At 55.8% G+C, this 23,908-nt stretch overlaps 1 protein-coding gene across 1 annotated transcript; it reads left to right on the top strand.

Annotated features, from left to right (window-relative positions):
* The first annotated feature begins 10,493 nt into the window (after positions 1–10,493).
* PLK3 (polo like kinase 3) lies at positions 10,494–22,093 on the top strand. The gene is made up of 15 exons (XM_050961147.1): positions 10,494–10,778; positions 12,259–12,366; positions 12,491–12,607; positions 13,538–13,667; positions 13,783–13,870; positions 14,411–14,506; positions 15,490–15,688; positions 16,213–16,339; positions 16,889–16,998; positions 17,186–17,303; positions 17,947–18,030; positions 18,470–18,632; positions 19,315–19,444; positions 19,761–19,871; positions 20,469–22,093. The coding sequence occupies exons 1-15, from the start codon at positions 10,551–10,553 to the stop codon at positions 20,661–20,663; spliced, it is 2,004 nt and encodes a 667-aa protein (XP_050817104.1). The 5' UTR covers positions 10,494–10,550; the 3' UTR covers positions 20,664–22,093.
* The last annotated feature ends 1,815 nt before the right edge of the window (positions 22,094–23,908 follow it).

Genomic DNA, 23,908 nt, shown 5'->3' with positions numbered 1-23,908 from the left:
GTGCTGAGTGGAGAGAGTTAGGCATCTAAATCCTTGTGAGGATCTGGGCCTAACTCCTTTGGGGAAAGTTAAATGTGAATGTAAACGCTTGCAGGATCGGGACCAAATAGATGAAAGATCCTTCCCTCCCATTGTGTCTATTGTGAATGTTCTTTTTTTCAGTATAAGCAAAAGCCCAGGAGCACTTGGAACTGGAGAGATAAAAGCCCCCCAGGTTGAGGAAACAAAGCAGAACAATAAGGAAGATTATTAATACGTAATAATGAATAAATCCTTGCTCCAGCAAGTAATAAAATGTTGATTCTCACCATGACTCTGGGTGGAGGCAGATAAAAATGACGGTACAGCTAGGTAAACCGAGGCTCAGGGTGCCCCAGCGCCCTGAACCTTTAAACCATCCTTTAAACCTGTGCAAAGCTTGTGCATCAAACCAGGAGCATTTGACACCCACTTTGAACATATGTAAGTGACTGTGCAAGACTGGAGGGAATCGGACCTCGGCTGACAAGCAGGAGAGTGTGTGTGTGTGATGGAGCCCATATAATACTGGTGTGGGTCTGACTGTACTCACAGGCCTTGTCTGCACCTTCCAAATCCTGCTAGTGTAGACACAGTTATACCAGCAAAAAGGAGCTTTTGTCGGCACAGCTCATCCCAGTTTGAAATTGGACAAAAGCGGGTTTTTGCCAGTATAACTGCGTCTACATGAGGGCTTTTGCTAGCCCAGCTACGTCATAAAAACAATGGTACCCAACCAGCACTGCACGCCAGCAAAACTTTCAAGTGGAGACCTGGCCTAACATGAGATCTGTGTCTGAGCAGGCTCAGTGCAAGCTAAATCTTTCCAGAAGCCTGAGGAGGCTTGGTGTGAGCTGACTGCTCCTATGGCCTTTTCTTCAAGCGTTCTGCCTCCTAAGCACCTATTAAGCATTCCAGAGATCACAGCACATGCCTGGAATAAACTGTGCCTTACTATGTGCTAAGAGGTTGTTATGGCTCATCATTTAAGACAAAAGTAGATAGGGACCAATATTTTAAAGGGTTTATTTATTTGACGTACGTGAGGTACCCCTGCAAATTTAGCACTTACACTGGTTTCTTCGTCTTTTGAGCCTTTTACAATTAAAGGAATGTGACCATTAAAAAGGTGCAGTACCTGGAGATTTTGTTCCGTGTGTGCACCACCTATCGCAGTGGGGCCATGGTCCATGGCTTCCCCCTTACTGCTGTTACAAGGGGCAGCTAAGATCACTATAACTGAAAGAGGTTAGGGGCGGGGGCAGAATCTCTCAGTTCTCCAGTGCGTTAGCTTTGTGCACTGGCCACATGTTGGGGCTAATCAGTTTCATGGTTTCCTTTGCAGAGGCAGGTGGTTTGTCAGTTTCCCATCTTGTCTGCCTGGTTCTTTTTCACAGCAGGGAGGGAGGGAAAAACACCTTTAAAAAACAGGAAAATGTGGTTGTCAAGCCACAGATATTGGCAGGGAGACCCCGGTCTTGAAACAGCTTTCAACTCATATTTGAAAAGTGACTGGGTTTCATTACTGAAGGAATCCACTGAACTAGACCCCACCTGCCTGTCCAGTGTTACTTCTCTTCCCGTTGCCTGAGTGACCCCGTGACTGTCCCCACGAGACACTGCCGACACATCCGATCTATCGCCTCGTGAGCTCAGGTGGGTCAGCAGCAAGAGCTGATGGTAGCAGATGAGCAACAGGCCTTGCGAAAAGGCAGCCAGGCTCTGTCTGCAGCAGGCAGCAAACAAAACAAACTCCATAGCAACCAAATGCCGAGCGAGCGTTCTCTTGACTTGGGATTTCAGAGCGGGTGAAACAGAAACAGCCACAGTTCCTTACTGGGTGTGATGCAGGAACGAGAGTTTGAAGGTTACAAGAAGAGGGTGCAGAGAGGAATGGTGGTGCATTAGGTAGGGCACTAGTGTGGGAAACCTGGTTTCAAGTCCCTGCTCTCCTACGGTCTTCCTGTGTGAGCCAGGGGATGTCCCTTAGTCTCTGTTCTCCATCTGTACAACGAGGTCATAGCCCTGCCCTCCCTCCTGGGGGCTCAGATATTATGGAGAAGGGGACCAGACAAGGGCTGCCGATGGACGGCTTTTGCTATGCAATGCTCAGTGCTGGAAGCAGAGAGGCCTTCCTCACAGCCCTGCAAACGTGGCCGAGTGGTTAGAGCCTGGCTGGGACTCCAGATCCTGGGTATTCCTAGAGTTTAAGGCCAGAAGGGACCATTCGGATCATCTCTTCTGACCTCCATGACAACACAGAGCTTAGAGCCTCGCCCGGCGATCCCTGCATCGAGCGCGAGGCGTGTGGCTGAGCTATCGCGGCTCTTTTAGAACAATATCTGGGCCTGACTTAAAGAATTAAAATGACAGAGGCTCCTCCCCACCCCTAGGTCAGCTGTTCTGATGGTTAATTACCATCACTGTTAGGAATCAGGCCTTATTTCTAGTCTGAATTTGCCTAGCTTCAGCTTCCAGCCACTGGATCTCATTCTGCCTTTTCCTGCGAGGTTAAAGAGCCCTTGGCTGTCTCGGAAACCGCCTCCCCTCTGAGATGCTTGTAGATCATGAGCAAGTCCCCTCTTGATTTTTTTTTAGATTAGATTGAGTTTCTTCAGACCCCCTTGGAAGGGAGGTTTTCCAGACTCAGATTGTCCTTGTAGCTCTTTCCTGACCCCTCTCTAATTGGTTACCATCCTTCTTGGAGTGCGGACACCAGGGCTGGACACAGCAGCCAGTAATGGCCTCGCAGATGCTGTATCCAGGGGTGATGCCCACCCCTCTACTCTGCCTGATCAGCCATTCCCAGCTCTGTTGCTGGGTGGCTCAGAAGAACTCACGCCCCAGCTGTGGAAGGGGGATAATGATCCTGCCCCAACTTTGCAAGGGATGCTGAGCTCCGGGAATGAAAAGCACTGCATGAGTCAGGGTACTACCCTCATTCTGTAGGCTGCCCTCCCACCCAGAAGGGTTCCTGCTCTGCTCTCTCCATGAGAGCTGGGCACTGGGACAGGGGCACTCCCTCCTGAAAACCTCAGCCCTGGTCTGGAATGCCCTGTGTCCTCCCCATGGAAACAGGTGCCTGGCGGGGGGCTCAGAGTGGCTGAAACCACATCCTCTCACCCTGGTGATGGCCCCGGCTGCCATTCTGCATGCACCAGGTGCGGGCAGTGTAGTGCTGTGTGCAGCTGTGGGTGGATCCCAGACATGCCAGGGAGGTGCACCCCCCCTTACCCGCTCCCTTGCTCTCACGGACACTTCACCTTTCCTGTTTTTTTGATATCCCCTGACTAAAATAAAAGCTGGTCCCTTCCTCCTTTCAACCTGTGCCTTGGGATATTTAGCTGCCCCCTGCATGGGCCCTGCCAGAAGCTGACAGGGTGGAGCTGGGCCCAAAGGCTCATCTCTCTCACTCCTCCTTTCTCCCTCCCCCTTGTTTCTGTTGCTGGCTTCGCCTGGGTCCCATGGTCTGGTGATGCTTGTGGCTCAGACGAGGCTCCCCCTTCCCCCTGTGTTATGTCCCAGCTCTCCTGCCACAAACTGATTGTAACACGGTTCTGCCCTCACGCCTTGGGGGCCGATGAACTGCAAGGGCCCTGCATGGGTTGGGGTGGACCATGTCCAGCAGAAGGAGCTAATATGGTCACTGACCCTGGGGCCGATGCATTGATGTGTGGAAACTGGTGAAGCAAGAGCAAAGGTGGGTTATGAAATGGGGGCCGTGCCGACCAGGCCACAGTCTGGGTCCAGCATACAACTTTGAAAACGCCCCTACCAGGCCCAGGTGCTGGAACTAGGGGGGCTGCCACACCCCCAGCTGGAAGTGGTCTCCATCATATATGGGGCTTACTGCTTAGTTCAATGGCTCTCAGCACCCTCAGGATACAAATTGTCCAGCCTCCCCGCTCCCCAGGGCACCTTCCAGCCAGTTGTTGATACGTCTGAATATAACATGGCCTGCTGACGTAATGTGCAGCCCCTCAACCTCACGCTGGGGTCTTGTCTGCTCTCACAGGCTAAGCCGGCCTGGGCAGGGGCAGCCTTTGGATGGAAGATGACCAGGAGAATATTCAGGCTGGTGACAGGAAGGGGGTGGGTGATGCAACAGGAGGCACTTTAGCCCCTCTGAATCAATACAGAACTTACTGCTCCAGTGTGATGCTGGTGAGGGGGGAAACCAAACCCAGCCTTCCCCGCCCAGCTGCTGGGGCACCTTCCAAACAAGATAGGAGCAGGACTCGCCGGGAGAAGAGCTCTGCGCAGCTCAAAGGCTGGTCTCTCTCCCCACCAGAACTCGGGCCAATTAAAGATATGACCCAACCCACCTGGTTTCTTTCGTGTCCTGGGACCAACACGGCGCCAGCAGCTCTGCAAACATATACACCCAGCAGGTCAGATTCCATCCAGCGCGGGTGGGAGGTGTGTGTGTGTGTGGGTGTGGGTGTGCGTGTGTGTGTACACGTCAGATCTGTGTCCCTCCACCAGCGGGCAGCAGTACCCACAAATCTAAAATATAAGCAAGGCAGCAGGTGTGTTTCCTGTACACAGGCACAGCCGGGGGAGGCTCCACACACAGGTCTGATTCTTTCTAGCAGAGGACAGTAATGCCTTGCACATTATCTGGTTTAATTCCTACCAGCTGGTGCCAGTAGCAAATACACCCATGCGGACACAGGAGCAGATTCCTCCCCGCACCAGGCAGCACGATGCCTATGTGTTGTCTCATGCATGCAATCACCTGCATGGTGTTATCCATATGATAAATTGCAAACCCCTACAGCAATGGAGATCACAGTCAGGTGCCTTTGGCCACCTCCTCTGCATCGCTGTGCCCACCCTTCCATTTCCTCTGGGACTTACTAACACCCCACGCCTCTGAGCAGCCTTAAAGAACGAAGTGCCCTCATGCCAAGGCAGCCCACCAAGGAAATGATTCCTTCTTTCCTCCTAATGCGGAATTTTATAGTTACCCGACACTCAGGCCATGGGCCAAATCCAAATCCTTACTGCAAATCTGGGCGAAAGACCTTGCTCCAAAGCCATGGTGTGACCTCTGACCTTGGGGGATTTACATGTGACCCTTCAAACACTCAGACATCACCTCCCAGTTCTGTGTTCTGGGTTCACTTAAAACATCACCAGATCTTTACACCTTCTGCTCTTGGGCTGTATGGGGAGGTGAGTCCTAGTGATGGGAGCCCAGGCCTGGCACTGGCTCCCACTTTGTCTTTGAGCAAATCACTTTATCTATTCATGCCTCATTTTCCCCTTCTGTAAAATGGAGACACTGATACTTATCTCCCAGGTGGCTGTGAGGTTTAATTATGCAACACTTGTTCGGTGCTGGGAAGGTGGAAAGTGCTTTGCAGGTGCTAGGCTCCGTGCTGGTACATGGATTTTATAGACTCTTGTCTTTTGTTCCCGTAGGACTCCTGGTTCAGCCATGTTTTGTCATGCGGAGTGTAACACAGTCCTGGGTTTATCGGAGCCTCCATCCAGTTTGATCAAAACCTCAGGAACTGAGCATTTGCATCAATAATAATACAAGCTCCATCCTCTGTTTTCATTGGCTTGGATTCCTTTGAGGAGGGGAGATTCAATCAGTGACCAGTTAATTAAATCTCTCTGTGGTCCCATCACCAGAGTAGCCAAATGCTTCATCATTTCTAATGTATTTATTCTACCACCACCCCAGGGAGGGAGGGCAGTGCTGTTATCCCCTTTGCACAGGCAGGGGGCTTGGCCGAGGGTGTCTGTGGCTAGCAAGGACTTGAATCAAGATCACTAGAGTCCTAGGCTACTGTTCTAACCTCTGGGCCACTCTTCCTCCCAGCCTTAATGCCCCTTGGCATGTAGCTAATGAAGAAGGGGCAAAGGTGCTGAATGAAAGGGTTCAACATAACCCAAGGGAAACTCTCCTCAGGAACGAAACTGCTGTCATGTTGTTGACACATGAGCACTGCCATGTGCCCTGCCAGCTGTGCCATGCACCCTGCTGGTGGGGTGGGTAACAACACGGCCCCTTAACTCGTGTAAATGGGAACGGATTGGAACAGTTTAAGGGGAGGCTTAAAAATGAATGAAAAATGGCTCCTAGAACAGAAAAAAACTATTGAATAAACTAGAGGCCATATGTTTAAAGTCACCACAGATTTCAGGGCTGCTCCCCACTCCACAGAGCTTGCTGCCTATCTCCTGGTTCAGTCCTATCCTGGCAGAGATCAGTGCAGTGACAGCTCCATTGGCCTAGGGCTCCCAGCTGAGCTCTGGTCTCCTGCTCTCAGGAGTGTTATCCTCACCCGAACCACCCCTTGTCCTCCAGCCAGGTTCCCAGTCCAAGGTGATCCATTGGCTAGTGTCTGCAGTGTCCCTCGTGGTGGAAAAGCATCAGGAGGCAGGTGGAGTGAATGCGAGAAGGGTTCTTTCCTGAGGCTGCTGGACACGGGCTGACCCTGTGGCGCTCTCTGAGGAGCCCATCTTGTGCTGCATGGCGACACCACACAGCCTCTCTAAGTCCTGGTCTGGCCTCTGCAGTCAAGAACCGGCCTACCCTAAATGAACCCAGTGCTGGCCTCTGGGCACAGCTGGCGTCTTTTAACTGGGGAGGCCACATTGCTGGGGGGCAGGAACTTCTCAGCCCTGGGGGGCGGCCCCAGACCTGCTCTCCTATCCTAGACTGTCCAGGGTGCTCCCAGGGGAATCACATGCCAGGGTCCCAGTGACACTCATGCACCGTCTCCAGCTTTCAACCCCCAAGGACAGGAGTGCAGAGGCAATGGCAAAACGCTGACACTAGGCTGTGTTATTGGGCCAGGCGGTCACAGATGCTGTTCTGGGCCCTGTCCTGCTGCCATTGATGTAAAGAATTGGGCCCTGGGGTTGGACACCCACTTCTGGCCGAGGCTTGTGGTTTCCAGGGACGACTGGGTGTGTGAAATTCTGCCGTCCTCTGGGCTAAGAAATTGCTTCCCCAGCCGTGGCCGGGAGGAGAAGGGGAGTGTCCCGACTGCAAGCCAGGATCAGCACCGACAGGCCAGTGGCTACGCAAGTGGGGCAAAGAGCAGAGCAGGGTGTTTCTTGGGTCCATGCACCCAGGAGGAAGGAGCCTGCCCCGAGCCCCCCGGGTGACTAGGAGGGAGGCAAACCCAGAGCACAGTGCTGGGCTCTGAGCAGCCAGCAGAGAGCACCCAAGGCCTGTGACTCAGACCCCAGCCCAGTTATGCCGGGGCCAGGAAACAAACAGGGGGATGGTATCAGGGTCACCCCCTCCTGCCAAGTGGCCAATTGATGAGCAGAGCAGACAGGAGCATTGGGGGCTGCAGGCACCTGGCCGGCCAGCCTATCTGGGGGGAGGTTCCTGGGCTGGGGCAATCCAGGGAGATCCAGTGGCACCTTTTGCATTTCCCAAATGCTGCGATGCGAGGCTGGCTGGGCCCCCTCCTCCTGCCTCCTTCCCAGGCCTGTGGGGCTCTGACCTGAGCCCAGTGCCCTGCTGAGCTGCACCCCTGCCCCGGAGGGAAGCTCAGTCTCCACGGCCCATTCAGTCCTTGATCTCTCTGCTAGGGACATTGGCGATCAAGCCTCCAGCTTAAGTACTTATCTGTGTACCCCCATTACTGGGGCATCTGAGCACCTAACAGCTGTTAACCCTCTCACACCCCCGTGAGGCAGGGCAGTGCTATAATTGCCAGGGGACAGATGGGGAACTGAGGCTAAACCCCAATGGGAGCTGGGCACCTAGTTACCTTGGAGGATCTGGGCTTAAGTGACTTGGCCAAGGTCACGCAGGAAGGCTGTGGCAGAGCAGGGATTTCAGCCCAGGTCTTCCCAGGCCTAGCTTAGTGCCCTAAGCACTGGGCCTTCCTTTCTGCTGCCCCTAGATGCTGGCCTGTGACCCCGGACTCCCATCCCCCACAGGCCACTGAGCAGCCACGGATATAGGCCCAACCTGATCGTAAGGATGAAAGGCTCCAGCCCCCTTACGGGCAATGAAGCTCTGCTGGGGCTCCTCCAGCGCTGGGGCTCTGTTGTCTTGTCAAGTCAGCTCCCTGTGGAGAACATTCCACGCAGCTGGGGCTTCCACTGGAAAGTCCAGGGTTGCCCCGTGACGCCTCCTGCCCCCTCCCGAGCCTGGAAACGGGCTGAGGGTGGTTACGGCTGGGTGGAGAGGGTTAGTTTCTGTGAAGTGGTGAAGGTCCCCTCAGCATCTGTTCTTATCGAGGGCGGGGCTCCCTCGTATTTGTTGTGGTGGTGGCTGGTATGTTCGTTTCCTGTGTGACAGCTGGAAATGTGAGAGAAACAGAGCAAGGGGGACAGACGGCGAAGAATCATTGCTAACGCTCAGTGCCTCCTTTTCTCCATCTTTAAAATGGAGGTGAGGCTAAATGCATCTGTGCTTGCGAAGTGCTGAGCTCCTTGGATGCTGGAGCTAGGCAGAAAGTCATTCTAGTATGTAGCTCTCTGCAGCCTCAAAGAGCATCCTACACTTTAAGTTAATGAAGCTTTCCTGTCCCCTCTGGGAGGTGGGTGGGTAACACGTCCCTTAGTGGATAGGTGGGGAAACTGAGGCACAGAGCAGGGAAGAGACTTCCCCAGAATCACACAGTGAGTCAGGGGCAGAGCCTGGGAAAGGCAAAGGAATTGGTTCTTCGCATTCGCTTGCACTAAGGGCCATTGACTCCTCCTCAGTTGCCCAGTGAGCTGTGGAGGCCACAACATTGGGTCCATTTCTTTGGAGGAGTTCCTTGGATGGAAAATTGGGGTGGTCCAGGAAAGCGAGGAGAACAGTGGGAGTGGGGAGGGGGGGTGAAGTAAGTGATGCTCCCTTGAGAAGTCTTGATTCTTTGAACCCTAGAAGAGAGATTCCTGGGACCCCACCAGCCCGCTTCCCATGTTGATACGTGACTGGGAAGCCAATTAAGCCCCTTTTGTGTCCTCTACATCCTGCCCCCCCTTTCCTAGCTCTGATTCCTTCTGGAGGGTAATTCATCTCGCAACCAGCTGTGGCAATTAGCAGTCCCACCAGGGGGCGAACTGCGGCAGCAGTGGTGGAAAACCAGCCTGCCTGGGAAAGGCAGCTCCTGATAGCAGGGAGGGCAATACCTTGACTCGCTAGTGGAGGGCAGCATCTGCTTACCATCGGCAGCTCAGTGCACTGGAAGAGTTGGTACTTGGGCCTCTAGCTTTGCTGGTGACAAAATCTTGGGCCAGGTAGAGTAAGAGCCCCACTGGAGATCTTGTACATCGGGAGCAACTCCCTAGCTGGAGAAGGAGGCGAGGAATCCTCTGCCCGCAGGTCACCAATGCTCACGCCGCCAAGAGATGTGTGATTCTGTTACTGAGCCGTCAATACAGGAATGGCAGCCAAGACCCGGCCCGTCTGTAACTCGGGATCCGCTATGGAGTGCTCAGGTGTCCCCTTCTCTGTACGTATTTGCCTTTCCTGAGTGATGTCTGGCATTTCCCCCGCAGGGGAGTCCTGCTGGCTGACATGGTACAGATAGGGAGGGGGCTGGGCGTTGTGGTGCAATGGCTGGCGGTGAGCCCTCAGAGACTCTTAGGACATGCAGGCTGGGCCCTGCGTCATTGGGAATAAAGGCAGGGATCTGACATGATGTCATTAGAGCTTTGTTGTCTTTCTTGGACAGGCTCCTTGAACAGCTTCATGCCCCAGTATCTGGCGACACCAGCGTTATGCTAGTACACGGTCAGAGAAGGAGTGGGAGCTGGGGTGGAGCTGAGATAAGTCTGCCAAGCACCATGTAAGCGGCTCGTTCTGTAAGATTGGATCAGGGTAACAGCATAATGCACCCACGTGGAATGCTTCTGCAGGGGGGTCAGCTCCCCAAGGCATCTTCATTCTGAAGCAGAGGTGATCCTGCAGTCCGACCCCCGAAGCAGCCCTTTGCCAGGGAATGGATCTGCAGCCTTTTTTGTGCTGGTTTCTTTGAAGTGGTTCAGCAGTTTCTAGGCCTGCCCTTGTGAACTGAATTTTCCTTCTTTGGGTTTAAAGGGGGTTGTCAGGTCAGATTTAATCCCCACCTGGAGGTTATTTGGTTTAATACTTTTTTTTAGCATGGCAGTGGAAATACCCAGCGGTTTTTGCCACCCAAACACCGCAGCAATTGCACCAGTGAGGGCAGGCGACCCCGAGCAGGGGATTCGCTGGTCTGATTTTACTCCCAATGGAAACTGAAATCTCAGCGGTTAAAATTCCCCCCAAATGTAATAGTCGCGGGCAGGGGCGGGGGATTTCTACGCTGCCCATGTCCCTCGAGCAATTCACTCGGTCGGAATTCGATGGAAGCGCCTCTCCCGCCCGAGACAAGCCTGCCAGGCCCCTCGGCCCTTGTCTGTGAGCGCAGCGGTCTCTTTAAGAGCCAACCCCAGTGGGGCGGGGTTACGGGGTGACGTCAGGTCCCTTCATTGATTAAAGACTCCGGGGTTCCCTGGCTGCGCGGCTACAGTGTGTGAAAGTTCCAGGGCGGCTCGCCACGTGTGAGGGGCTGGAGGCGGCTCGGCCGGCGCCCCCCATGGAGCTCGCCTGCTACACGCAGCATCACCCCTTCCACTGCAGCCTCATGGGCTCGGATCCGTACCAGTCTTTCCCCGCTGCCGGGGCCGCCCAGCCCAAGCCGAGCCGGGCCAGAGCCGAGCCCCAGCAGCCGGCACCGCCGCAACCCGGAGCGGCCGAGTCCACCCGGATGATAGCCGACCCGGTCAAGGGCAGGCTTTACTGCAAGGGGCGCCTGCTGGGCAAGGTACCGCCGGTCCCGGGGCGCTCGGCGAGGGGCGTGCGCGGGGGGGGGGGCTGCTGGAGAGGGGGTCCTGTGGCCGAGTCGGCGCCCATGGGGGCAGAGGGCCCTTCCCATGGCCTCTCCGTGCGGTCGCGGGGCGAAACTTTGGATCCATCCCCGAGGCCTGGCTGGGGCTCTGCTCTGCGATCCGGCCCCAGACCCCGCACGAGTAGGAGCTGCTCGTGGGCTGCCGGCCGATGGGGGGGTGGGTTGGAGCCCTCCATGGGCAGCCTGGCTCCGTTACCTGCGTGCTTGGCCCTGCGGGGGGTGCTGCGGCTGTGAGCGGGTGAGTCACCCCTTCTTTCCCGCCCCCCTCCCCGGCACTGGGCAGTGGGAGACTCGGGCTCTCCCCGGGCTCGGCTGCCCGCTGGTAGTTTTAGGGACTTGCTCTGGGGTGGGATCCTGCAAATCTCCCCCGGGCCTTCCCTGTCTCCCCCGCCCCCGAGGAGCCCCCGCAGTGCCTGGTCTCTTTCTGAGACGGCCTCCGGTTTCATTGCTCCGGGAGCCTTCTCAGGATCCAGGAGCTGGAGCAGGTGTTTGGCTGAGACGCACCCAGGTTCCACTGCCTGGGATGACCCCAGTTGGCATGTGGAGGGAGGTGTCCCCGGCTCAGTCCTCTCACTCGTATGACTCCATAGCTCATTATTTTTAGAGACACCCCCCTCCCGCGCGGCTTTTGCCCCAGGCGGAGCTAGCGGAGGCTTCTGGTGAAATGCTGCCTTCAGCATAGCTCCGCAAACTCCTCTTAGCACCTCCGTTTCAAAGCCCTGCCAGTGACCTCGCAGCCGCGGGGAGGGGAAGTACTGAACAGTGCTGTGTTCTTTGTTCACCCCTGGCCAGTGCCTCATGGTTGGGCCCCTTGGCTGCTGGTGCTATGGGGCAGAGGCCGATCCTCCGTGGAAGAGCCTCTTGCCCGCCTTCTCCTTGCCTTTCAGAGCATTGTTCCACCAATGGAAAGGCGGGCGCATGGTGTGGGAGTCTGTGGCTTTGTGCTTGCATCATTGCAGAAAAACCTGCCTGGATGGTTCTCTCTCTCCTGTGGTCTAAAATCTTGGCCTGTTCTCACTTCCCTCCCATGTGCAGGACTTTTCATTTGCTCTCAGGGAGAAGACTCACAGTATTGATAATGTGATGGGAGGCGAGGCATGATACAGGCTTTACAGGAACTGATTTTAGAAACTGGCCTGACTCAGGGCTGGCACTCCAGGTTTTAATAATGGGGCTTCTAGTATGACAGGAAACCAGATATTGTCTTTCTTCAAAGCCCATGTGTTCCTGAGAGAACCTCCAGGAAGTCAGATGGCAGTTGTTCTATCCTGACGGGTGGAGCTGTGACTAAGTGAGTCACTGGCATGTGTTGAGTGCTCTGGTGACTTCCCTGAGAGCAGAGGGGAGGATTGGGGAATGGGTGACCCATGGGTAATGACTGCCTCTTCCTTTGCAGGGCGGGTTTGCGAGATGCTATGAAATGACAGACGTCAACAGCAACAAAACCTATGCAGTGAAAGTTATTCCTCACAGCCGAGTGGCTAAACCACACCAGCGAGAGAAGGTATGCATGGAGGTGATGGCAGAGCCATCAGCTCTGGGGAGAGCAGAGATTTCAAGCTTGCTTGGAGCAAGGTCTTTGCATAGTGATGGGGCTGCTGGTTGATGGGCTGCTTCTTCCTTTTCAGATTATGAATGAGATCGAGCTGCACAGAGACCTGCATCACAAGCACATTGTCAAGTTCTCGCATCACTTTGAGGATTCAGAGAACATCTACATCTTCCTGGAACACTGCAGCAGGAAAGTAAGTGGTAGGCTTGCCCCGTGTGGCGCCAGGGCTGGCATGATGCTGTTGGGATCACTGAAGTGTGGATTTGAGGTGTCAGTCGTGTTGAGGGGGGACCGTGCAGCAAATCTACCTGATCTGTGTAGTGTAGACAAGGCCGTAGCTGTGTTTTTGTTCCCCAAGTCCCAGCAGGCCCCTATTGACTCAGCCATGCACGGATGCAGATCTCGCTTTCTAACGGATGCTTGAATTCACACTCAACTGCTTGTCAGACGTGCCCCTTTCGTTTTCCAGTCCTTGCCTCATGTGTCATCGGCTGGCTGACTGGTTAGCTAAACGCCACATGCCAGTCTTGCCTAACTACACTAACCCTGTGACTGGGCTGTTCGTAGATCCTGTACGTTGCTTGAACTGTTCTAGTCGGCTCTCTTGCCAGCAGCTCACTCCCTCCGTGGACTTTCTTGTAAACACCAGTGGGGCTGACCCAAAATCCTTCAGTACCCCAGAGCTGCTAAGGTGGCATCTTTGGGCCTGCCTGGACCAATTCAAGCTTTTCCCAGCCAGTTACGCTGGCAACTTCTCAGAACAGCCCCTGTGTAAAATGAGCAGCTCACGGCCACGGCTTCACCAGAGGCAGTACTGAAGGTCCTCCGGCCTGACAGAACATTGTGCTCCAGGAGCAGGTGGCACCTCTTGGTTCTAGAGCCTGAGGCCAGAAGAAATCGCTGGTGTGGTCTAGTCTGACCTCCTCCCATATAACATTGGCCAGAGAACAAACACTCGCATACGGGAATCGAACCCACAGCCTTGGTGGTACCAGAGCCAGATGAAATCAGGTGTCTGCACACTGCAAACTGTTGCTTGCACTAGAGTGTCTCAGGCCTCTGATAACGGCCTCCGTACCTTTCTGGCCCAGCGTCGCTAACTGCTTTGCTTTTCCTCTTCCAGTCCCTGGCTCACATCTGGAAAGCCCGGCACACGCTGCTGGAGCCAGAGGTGCGGTATTACCTCAGACAGATCATATCAGCCTTGAAGTACCTCCATCTCAAAGGCATCCTCCACCGGGACCTCAAACTGGGTGTGTACAGTGACCTCAGGCCCTGAGCGCCTGTTTGGGGGGCTGCGGGGGGGAGGAGAACCCTGGGTAGGGTCCGTCCCTGCGCTGGTGTCCTAACACCTCCCTTCTGTCGTAGGCAACTTCTTTGTCAATGACAACATGGAACTGAAAGTTGGAGACTTCGGCCTTGCTGCCCGGCGGGAGTCTATGGACCAGAAGAGAAAGTAAGTCCCCTAATGTGCCAGGCTTTCCTGCTCGCCTCCCCCGATACTTCTTTCTTCCTCCCGTACCCTGCCTGGGAAATTGACCACCACCCTCCAGCCCTTCCCTTGCTGCAATCAACTGCTGGCCCTGCCCGGCCAGAGGGGAGGGGAATGCGCAGGGAGGATGGTGCCTCCTTGTCCCGGCCCCATACTCAGGAGGCAGTGAGGGAAGCTGTGTGGGGGATCCGAGGCTGGAGGGAGCTTGGTGCTGGGTCAGTAGAGTGGGGAGGGGGAGAGGTGGCCTATGGATGCAGGGGGAGGGACCATGGGCGTTAAAGTGGACCCTGAAGGGATGGAGCGAGGTGCTTACTGCGTTCACTTGAGAATGGAGGTGATGGAGTCCTGCTGCTCTGGATGCAGAAGGTACGTGCTGGAGCCCAGGGCTTGCTCTCCTTCCCCATCGGACAGAGGGCTGCGTGGAGGAGGACGCCAGCCAGGGCAGAGCTGACTTGTGCTCTGGTTCGTTACTGTGCTGCTGACCGTGGTCTGCTCTCCCCATAGGACGATATGTGGCACCCCCAACTACCTCGCTCCTGAAGTGCTCCACCGGCAGGGTCATGGGCCGGAGTCGGATGTGTGGTCTCTGGGCTGTGTTGTGTAAGTTCCCAGCTCTCGTTGCAAAGCAGGGCAGGGCTGGCAGGAAAAGGGGCTGGAATGATGCTGTCCTGGGCAGCTCCCTGGGTAATCAGCCAGAGCCGCTCCCCAGCACAGATGAGCGAGCTGGTCTCTGCTCTGGCCTGCGGCTCAGCAGCAGAACGGTTTGCACCAGTACCGGTCAGATGCTACTGAGAGCAATGGGAGCTGCTCAGGCCTTGCTGAGGGCCGAGTTTAGCTTGCAGAGGTTTTATTACTGCCCATGGATTGGAAGCAAAGCCCAGCTGGACTGATCCTGGCACATCTGCAGGGCTGGCAGTTAAGGGGGGAACCGCTGTGCTTGTAAATGGCTGGCTTTTGGGGTGTCATCTGATGAGCCCAGCGACACAGGACCCCTGGGTGCCACAGAGTCTCCGTGTCACTGCAGACAACACCTCTCTTCAGAGGTGGAAACAATGGAAAATGTCAGGCGCGGGGGGCGGTCACCAATCTATTTATATGGGCGGCTATTGCTCCCCGCAGTGCAAATCGTAAACATCTCACGTGTGGCTGCTTACCCTGGTAAGCCACCGGCTTCCTGTTGAACTTTCCATTCACTCCGCGGCTTGGACAGATGCAGGCAGAAGGTGGGCTCTCACAGCAGTGAGCTCAGCTGCGGGGGGGCGGGACCCAGGCAGAGTTTAGCTCCGCCCCTGCTAAATATAGAGTGACTCAGCCGACATTCCTGGTTCCCAAGGCTCCCTTATCTCTGCTGCATAAAAGATTGCAGGGAGGCGGGCGCCTTCTGGATGTGACTGCAGCCTCTCGCTCCCCAGAGGGTGGCATTTGCTGGCATAGGTGGCACTTAAAGCCAGATGTGGCCTCTTGTCAGCGCCTGAATAACCTCTGGGCCTTGTAATTGCTGGGCTGGGGGTGAGTCAGGCCGGGGCGCGGTCAGGGGGCCGGGGGATGTGTGCCCAGCTCTCACCCCCACCACCTCTCTCCAGGTATACCTTGTTGTGTGGGAACCCTCCTTTTGAGACCTCGGACCTCAAGGAGACGTACAGGTGTATCAAGCAGGTGGAATACACCCTCCCGGCTTTCCTCTCCACGCCAGCGAAGCAGCTGATCACGGGCATCTTGAAACGCAACCCGCCCGACCGCCTCACGCTGGAGGAGATCCTGGACCACGAATTCTTCACCAAAGTGAGTGGCTCTGCTGCAGGCAGCTACCCTACCTCCCCACCCCGTCCAACCAGTCGGAGGAGAATGAAAGCAGGGTGGGCTTGGTCTCTGCCCGGGTGGCAAACCTCCCAGGGTGTGTCTCTGTACACTGTGCTCTTCCCATGACCCAGTGCCCCTGCAGGCTGCAACGGACACCAACCTGCAAGTGACAGCTGTCCCTAAGCCCAGCCCATTGGCCATTAACATCACTGGCTCTGTAGCCTTCATGTGCCTTCTAAATCCCCTTGTATCCATTTGAGCTGCATCGCTCTTGGCCGTTCTGCACTCCTGGCCCATGTGGCTGCACCACGTGAGTGGAGGCTGCGTCTCAGGGCTAGACGATTCCCAAGTGTAGCCCTTTCAATGCAGCTCCCCAGAAAAGTGAGCTGCCGCAGGCCATCGAACGAGCGAAGGTGGCCACTGCCAGCAAAGCAAGGGTGCTGTTGTCTTGCTGTATGACGTGTGATCCATTGAACCAGACAATGACGTTCTCTCTGTCTTCCCAGGGTTACACACCTGATAAGCTCCCACCCAGCAGCTGTGTGATGGTGCCCGAGCTGAGTCCTCCCAACCCGGCGAAGAGTCTGTTTGCAAAAGTCACCAAGACGCTGTTTGGGAAAAAGAAACCCAAAAGTAAGTTCTCTCCCTCGTCTGTCTTGGCTTTGGTTGCTGGGTAGCATGAAGCCTGTTAAACCTGATGGAGGATGGCAGGCCTCACATCTAGCTCCCTGGAGCTCAGCTGCTCTCTATGGAAATCTGGGGTCTGATCTTCCCTGGAAGCTTTTATTCCGGCGTTCTGCTGAACAGAGCACTGCTCCGAGCAGGCGAGGCCCCGTTCTGTAGGTTCTGCAGAATGTGCTCAGAGCTGAACTTTTCATTCCAATCCCTCTCCCTGGGGATGGAAATGTTCCCTTGCAACTTTGCAAGGTCAGCGGGTGCATGAGAACCAGGAAATGAAACTGACTAAAACTACCCAGCCTGGTTTTGCTGGCCCACCTGAGTGAAGTGCAAAACTGGAACGGAATCTGGGTGGGAGAAAGTAAACAAGATGTCAAACTGCTTCTGCTCTCGGCCAGGACCAGCGAAAGGACTCTAAATATCTATCCTCTGACCCACCAACTCTGCTGGCCTCCCTGACCATCTGTTGGATCTGCCCACTAAACGTCTCCTCCTTCCTTCTAGTTAAGAACGGCCCCTCTGAAGAGAAGGATGACATCTCCAAGTTGGTGGTTGGGCTCATGAAGACCTCTATCTGCAGGCAGATGAGCTACAAAACCATGGAAGGGAATGAGGTAAGAATGGAGGCTGTGAAAGGAGTAAGTCCTTGTCCAAGGAGCCAGCGAGTCTCCCCGAGGTACAAAGTGTCAGTGTCCTGGCAGGGCAGCAAGGTTGAGGTGGAATCTCAGTGGGAGGAGGTGGGGCTGCTCCTGGAGTGGGGCCCCAGGTGGGACAGTGTCAATATGCACAACCTTTCTCCAGGTGACCCTCTTGACATGTCAGAACGCCAGTTGCAGCCCTGTGGAGACGCTGGCAGAAGAGGGCTCACGGAAATCCATCTCCAGGTCCATTAGGGGGACAGCAGCCAGCAGCTGTGAAGGTGAGCGAGGCAGAAGCCTGCTTCCAGTGCCCCCTATATGTATAGCCATCCTGTGCAGAGGTTCTCGAGTGCCTTGCAGCTCCACCGCTGGCCTGCTGGGTGGGAGTGGCGGGGAGACCCAGGAACTGCACTGGGCTGGGGGAGGGACACTGATCCCAGTCTGCCCCACGGGGGGTGATGCTGACATTGCTCTTCCCAGCAAGGAGAGGGCCATGTCTAGAGAACACTTTGTGCCCAGCTGAGGGTGGAGGGGGTTTGAAGGACAAGTTACTGTAGACCCCAGATCTCTCCTCCCATGCTTGACTCCCTGGTTCCGGCTGATGTGGTTTCCTGTTGTGAAGACGGGGGCCTAAACTGAACCCCTCTATTCCCCTGTTGACCTCAGAGCTGTGAGTTCAAACAGAACAGTAGCTCTTTGTGGCAGCTCCATAAAATCCCACCTTTGCCTTGTCAGGATGGGACATCATCTTGTGTCTTGGAATCTCATTTGGCTTCAGACACAGCGCGCTCCTCGGCAGCAGCCGATCGGGCTACCTGTCCTTCAGCCTCTGAGCTGATGGGTAGCTCTCTGCAGGCTAGGAGGTGCCGTCAAGCTGCCTCCGGAGCTCAGGCGTTACTGATGGATCTTTCTCTTTCCCCACAGCATTTGAAGAGTGCGTCACAGCCTCTGCTGTCACTGAATCTGCCATCGGGCTTCTGAAGAGCTGCCTGTCCTCCATGCCGCCAGGTAACGCAGATTCTCAGAGCGTCCCCCTGCTACCCCTGCATATGGCTGGTGTTGGCATGGTCAGAAAAGGCTTCCATGGTTCTGGAGTGTGAACCCTGAGGCGGGGACAGGGGGGATGTGTCCCCATGGCTGCCCAGTGGTACTTGTGGGACTCCAATGTCTGTAAGACACTCAGAATGGAGACTAGTGCCTCCTATAGGGAACTAGCTACTTCCAGTGCGTCTTCAAGCCTGGGGTTGTTGCCTGGCCTAATAGACTTAGGGAGGAAGATGTCTGGGGTGGGTAATGTGGCTGGAGCAGAGGACTGGGCCTTTGGAGACCTGGCTGGCTCCAAATCCGCCTGCTGGGACCAGCAGAGGTTCAGGCCATCCAGTGCTTGCTACCATCCTCCTACATCCCGGGTGTCGCCCCGCTCACAATCCCTTTTTGCCCCCTGCAGCCCAGCGGAACCCTGCCTCTCTGGCTTGCCACGAGCACTTTGCCTGGGTGAGCAAGTGGGTGGACTACTCTAACAAATATGGCTTCGGCTACCAGCTGTCCAACCACCGCATCGGGGTCCTCTTCAATGACGGGACGCACATGGCTCTGTCAGCCGATCGGAAGTAAGTGGAGGCCATGGGATGCCTGGATGTCTCTGCTCCGTGGGGGTGGGGAGCGGGTCTCCTGGCTTTTGGCTGCTGGGCACTTAGAACTCAGTGAGAAGGGGAGAAGTAAGTGTGTGTGTGTGTGTGTGTGTGTGTGTGTGTGTGTGTGTGTGTGTGTGTTATATATAAGAGAGCGCTCTCTCTCTTCCCTCCCCCTGCCAGGGCTTTCCCTGCAGAACCGCAGCCTTCCCCTCCCCAGGGGCTAGGACGAGCATGGCTACAGGCCCATGGGGAGCGGGAGGCAGTAACTGTACATGCTGAAGGGTGTGAACTCCAAGGAGCGCATTCAGGTCCCAGGGGATATGACTGCTCCATCCAATGAGTCTCTTGGCTGCCAGAGACCTGGCTGGCTGTGAGCCTTGTTCCTAGTCTCCAAGCTGACTTGGGCTGGGCGAGAGGAACCGATGCGCTTCTCCACGGGTCTAAGATCTAACGGGGCTCTACCTCTAATGGGGCTGCCAGACTATTGCTGGCTCTGCTGCTTATGCTGGAACCCCCCCCACACACACACCAGCTGAGGGTGACTTGGGCTCCCCCCAGTCTGGAACCTGATGATGGAGCCCATGCACATTGCACTGGTGGCAGTACAGGGACTTGCTGCTGGAGATAGAACCTCACCTAGTCTACTCCCCCTTCCTAGGATGGTACATTACAACCTGACCAACAGCAAATACTTCGCCTTTCCCATGTTGGCCATCCCAGAGCAGCTGCAGAGCCAGACGAGCGTCCTGCGGTACTTTGCCTCTTACATGGAGCAGCATCTCATGAAGGTGAGTGGCCTCTGGGCTGTCTAGAAGCAGGTGGCCTCCTGGCAGAGCAAGCTGGCTTGCTGAAAGGGGAGCCTGTGGCTCTGCAGGCGGCATTGCATAACCACCCAGAGAAACAGCTGGGTGTGCTTTCCAGGAATGCGCTGTGGGCGTGCTCAGTGGGGAGCTCAGCCGGTGGCTCGTGCCTGGCCTGGGCGCTGTCTAAAGCCTCGCCGCAGTGCGTGGCTGAGACGCTCGCTGGTTTTTTGTCCTTGACCCAGCTTGCAGAGAGGCTCCTGCGCAGGCAGGAATTGGTGGCTAATGTGGATTCTTCTCCTAGGGGGGAGACCTGCCCAGCATAGACGAGATTGAGCATCCTGCACTGCTGCTCTTGCAGTGGGTGAAAACTGACCAGGCCTTGCTGATGCTCTTCAGCAACGGGACGCTCCAGGTACGTGTGGGGTCCTGTGGATAGAGGGGGGAAGATGGCGTCTGCCTGGCTCGCCGGTCCCTGGATCTCTGGGTAGGGTTCCCAAGGCTGACTCTACGGTGCTAGCCCCCACCCCTCTGCTGATGGCTGCTTTCCTCACCTGCAGGGAGCAGCTGCTTTCAGTGCTTCCACACTTACCCCGGAGAATCTGCTTCAGGGCTGCAGTTCTCACACCAGGGCTTAGGAACCAGTTCTAGTTATGGGCGATTTCTTAGTATTCCCCCAGAGCTCTGGGGCTCCTATCCAGAGACACCAGGCACAGTGCAACATCCGCTTGGTCTCTTCCAACCTCTTGATTGGAAACCTCTGTAAGGGGAAGCGGGCTCCTTGGCTGAGTAGCCAACCCAGGGCTTCCCAGCGTGGGACCCGTAGCCACATGTGTCCCTCCCAGCTTTCATTAGCCTGGAGGCTCCCCTGCTGCTCGGTCCAGTCATGGCACATGGGCTGCCCTCCTGATCATGGGATGGGGTGTGGAGCAGGCAAAGCTCCATCGCAGGTCAGGGAGAAGAGGCTGACTGAGGCCTGAGGCTGGAGAAGTAACTCGTCTGTCTCTCCTAGGTGAACTTTTACAATGATCACACCAAGGTGATCCTCAGCAAGCCAGACCATTCCTGTCTCCTGACCTACGTCACCAAGGACCGCAACTCCTACACGTACAAGCTGAGCAGCATCGGGGAGCTGGGCTGCTCTCCAGAGCTCCAGTACCGGCTCAAGTACGTCCTCAAGCTCCTTCAGGAGAGGGCTGACACCTAAGCTGGGGCCGTGGGAGAAGCCTCCTTGGATTCGAAAGCCTTCGCCTGTCGTGTCAATGGAATGAGTGACAGCTCTGGCTGCCCACTAGAACTTTCCTACCCCGCTAAATATGGCTGGGCGGAAGGAACTTAGATAGGGGCATCTGGATATTTTGGCTTATCAGCAGCTGGCCTCAGCGTCCTTCATCTTCTGATGCCTGCCAGCTGCTTATACTGAAATCATTGCCCTGGCATTTGTCAGCTGACTGCTTCAATCCATGGAGGAGAAGGGGAGGTGTGTAAGGGGTGAAGGTACATGTCACATTTACTCCTGTGTAATCTTTACACAGCTCAAGTTGTGCACGTGGTTGGGTAGGGGAATCTCCGGGGGACAGCTCTTCCTTCTCCTCCCAAGCTGAGGAGAGAAGGAACAAACCTGACTTTTAAGGGAGAGAAAAATCTTTGTCCAGTGTTTAAATGCCTAAACGTTAAGAGCCTCGTGCCTGTCCAGATTGGTGTCCTCTCCTGGCCTCTGAGCTGGGGCAGGGGGAGCGGAGAGCCACGCTCCATGTGGGCTTGGTGGAACCTCCCTGCTCCTGCCCTGCCTGGCTCATGTGGGGAAGGCTCCTAGTGAAACCTGCCCAGCCTGGGGGTGGCTGGAGTGAAGTGGACGCTGCTTTGAGCTCCTCAGCAGCTCTGCTGGCTTTATGCTGAGCTGCTACCCTTAGGGACTCGCCATGTCCCTGTCTGGCCCTGGGCTGGGCGTGGGATCTTAGCTAAAGCGAGCATCTTGCTTAAAGGCCTGAGAGCTGGATGGGGGCCAGGGCACCCAGGAGGGGTGGGAGAGCCTGCTGTACTGGGAGGCAGCCCAGCCTAGGCACAGTCAGCCCAGGAAATACTTTACTGAACTTGGAAAGATCTGAGCTTAATGCTCAGGGTGCAGCGGGAGCCTGATCACTGCGGCAGGAGGGGGGGAAGGATGGTGCCTGTGTGCTCGCTCGCTCTCTGTGGGAGGGCATAAGGTGCTGTCAACTTCCCACTGCCAAGAGCTCAAGGCAGAGCCTTTGTCAGCCCAGGCTGGCTCGCCTTCTGGCCATGTGTGGGGAACAGGAGTCCTGCAGAATTGTTACACTAATGAGGGGGCGGGGTCCCCCTCGTGCTGGGGCTCGGTGCGGACGCATCCCCTGCCTGTCTTACAGCTTGCACCAGGGAATGTGACTTGCTGCGGTACGGACCCGAAATGCTTTAACAAAGGACCCGACGATGCCTCGGCCAGCTGGGACCTAAACAGGGTTGATTTTTTTTTGGTCTTGTTTCCAAACATGGGTGTGTTGGCCTGATGAAATTATTTATGTATTTGTATTTATAGTGAATTATTTATTTCTCCCTTCCTTGGTCTGTGCAGGGCCCTGTGTGCTCCGTCCCTCGCTCAATAATAAACGGGTTCCTTTTATAAAACACGGTCTGCTGCCGCCCCTCTCTGTGCCTTCTTGGGGAGCTCAGCCCTGGCTGGGGCAGTGCCGTCTCTCTCGCTGCAGGGCAGCACCCTGCCAGGCAGCCCCTGGCTTGAAGATGGTTCCTGTCTGCATGTGCACTGAGGACATTAACCTTCCCTATGCGACTGACTCGCATGTATCCTCCAGTTCCTAGAGCTCCTGCTCCTGCTCTTGCCTGGGAAGTAGCCCTCAGGCTGCCTCCGGAAGAGGGTGAGCACAGCACCCAGGATGGGTGCAGGGTGCATTATAGCAGAGGAGCACTACCCTAGTGTGCTGTTTAGCAGCTGCTCTGTACGTGCTGCATCAATGCTGGGTGTAGTCGGAGCCTGGGGTAGGATTAGTGCTCCCATGGGAGGGGGCTGAGTAAGGGTGCTGGAGAGACCGCACCCTAAAATCAGTGCCATCCCAGTGCTGATTTTCAATGCTGTCTTACACACCCCACGGCCATGCTCACCTATGCAGGATTGATCGCTGCTGGACTTTGATCGTGCCACCACCCGCAAGGGGCTGTCATTGCTGGCAGAGATGAAAAACTGGTTTTAGGCCCCTCTTGCTTTAATGGTGGCAGAGTAAAGCTCAACTTCTGTCCCTCTAACCTGCTGGAGCAAAATCAATACAAAATGCTGCTCCAACCCCTGCTGTAGGATGCTGAACATGGGTCAGGCTGGGGGGACCTCACCTATGCTCATGGCCCCTACCAGGTGCAAATGGGCGCTGGAGGGAGGAGATCTCTTGGGCAGGAGGTTTCTCAGCTATTGCCTGCTAAAGAGTGCTGGTCAAAGTGCTCTCCAAAGCGGGGGCGGGGGAAGATTCTCGGATCTGGTCTGCTGGGATGGAGGACAGGGTGGATCTGGGTTTCTAGATACCTGCTCTGGCCTTTTGAGCCACTTGATGTTTTCAGAGCCCTCTCAATCCATGGCAGTGAGGTGAGCTGGCAGGCAGAGGGGACAGGGGTTGATGGGGACGAGGGGGGGCTGCTGTGGGAACTGCAAGGGTGCTTGGTGTGTTGGCAGGGCAGCGGGTGATGCTTGTCAGCCTGAGCTCTGCCTTGGTGGCAGGGCTAGGTAGTGACTTACTGCTGAGAGCTCGATGGGCTGGTTTCTGTGGCTCTAGGGGGGAGGGGGAGGTCTAGCCAGCCCCCCTCCATGGCTCATAGGGCTGGTAGGACACAACAGGGCCCCTGGGCCAGGGTTACCCTTTGTGAAAGCAGCTGGGAGAGGAGCCAAGAATGTGCAGTTCTTTAATCCCGTGCTGGGCTGCAGAGCAGTGACAACGGGCTGAGCCTCTGCTCCCCGGCCCCTGAGCTCTGAAAGCGAGAGGCCTGGGAGCAGCTGGCCTTGCATTAAATCCCTCAGCTGCTGGGTGTAACCGGGTTGAAGGTCCAGCTTCCAGGGGTGCTAGCTGCTCCCCCAAGGGAAGTAAAAACCTCCACCCCCCTAGGTCCAGTTTCCTTTGCTTAGTGCTTGCAGGGCAGTGAGTTTTGGGCAGCTGGCTACTGAGGGGGCTTCTCACCACTAGAATGCGAACACCTGCTGCTGATTAACGGCTTCACCCTGCAAGGCAGGGAAGAACTGCCCCATGGCGTGGAGTGGGAGCTGGGGTGTTCCCAGCGGAGAGCAGGTCACCAACCCCCCGCATTCAAAAACCCGGAGGTGGGCTTAACGTCCCAAGATTTCAGACCTGAGCCTGGCCTTCCGCTAGCTGAGCCGTAAGGTCCCCTCAGCTCCTTTCTCTGAGCTTCTCTCCATGCGCTTGAGGGCTGGGAATTAAC

This window comes from Gopherus flavomarginatus, chromosome 7, assembly GCF_025201925.1.
Source record: "Gopherus flavomarginatus isolate rGopFla2 chromosome 7, rGopFla2.mat.asm, whole genome shotgun sequence".
NCBI lineage: Eukaryota > Metazoa > Chordata > Testudines > Testudinidae > Gopherus > Gopherus flavomarginatus.
This window is presented reverse-complemented; position numbering and strand designations above follow the sequence as displayed.

What these genes read in the sequence shown, in the direction of transcription:
- PLK3 (XM_050961147.1), top strand. Translation starts at nt 10,551, where the DNA reads ATGGAGCTCGCCTGCTACACGCAGCATCACCCCTTCCACTGCAGCCTC. An exon ending in CCACCGGGACCTCAAACTGG is followed by an intron (nt 13,668 to 13,782) that starts GTGTGTACAGTG and finishes CTTCTGTCGTAG; the next exon opens with GCAACTTCTTTGTCAATGAC. An exon ending in TCTATGGACCAGAAGAGAAA is followed by an intron (nt 13,871 to 14,410) that starts GTAAGTCCCCTA and finishes CTCTCCCCATAG; the next exon opens with GACGATATGTGGCACCCCCA.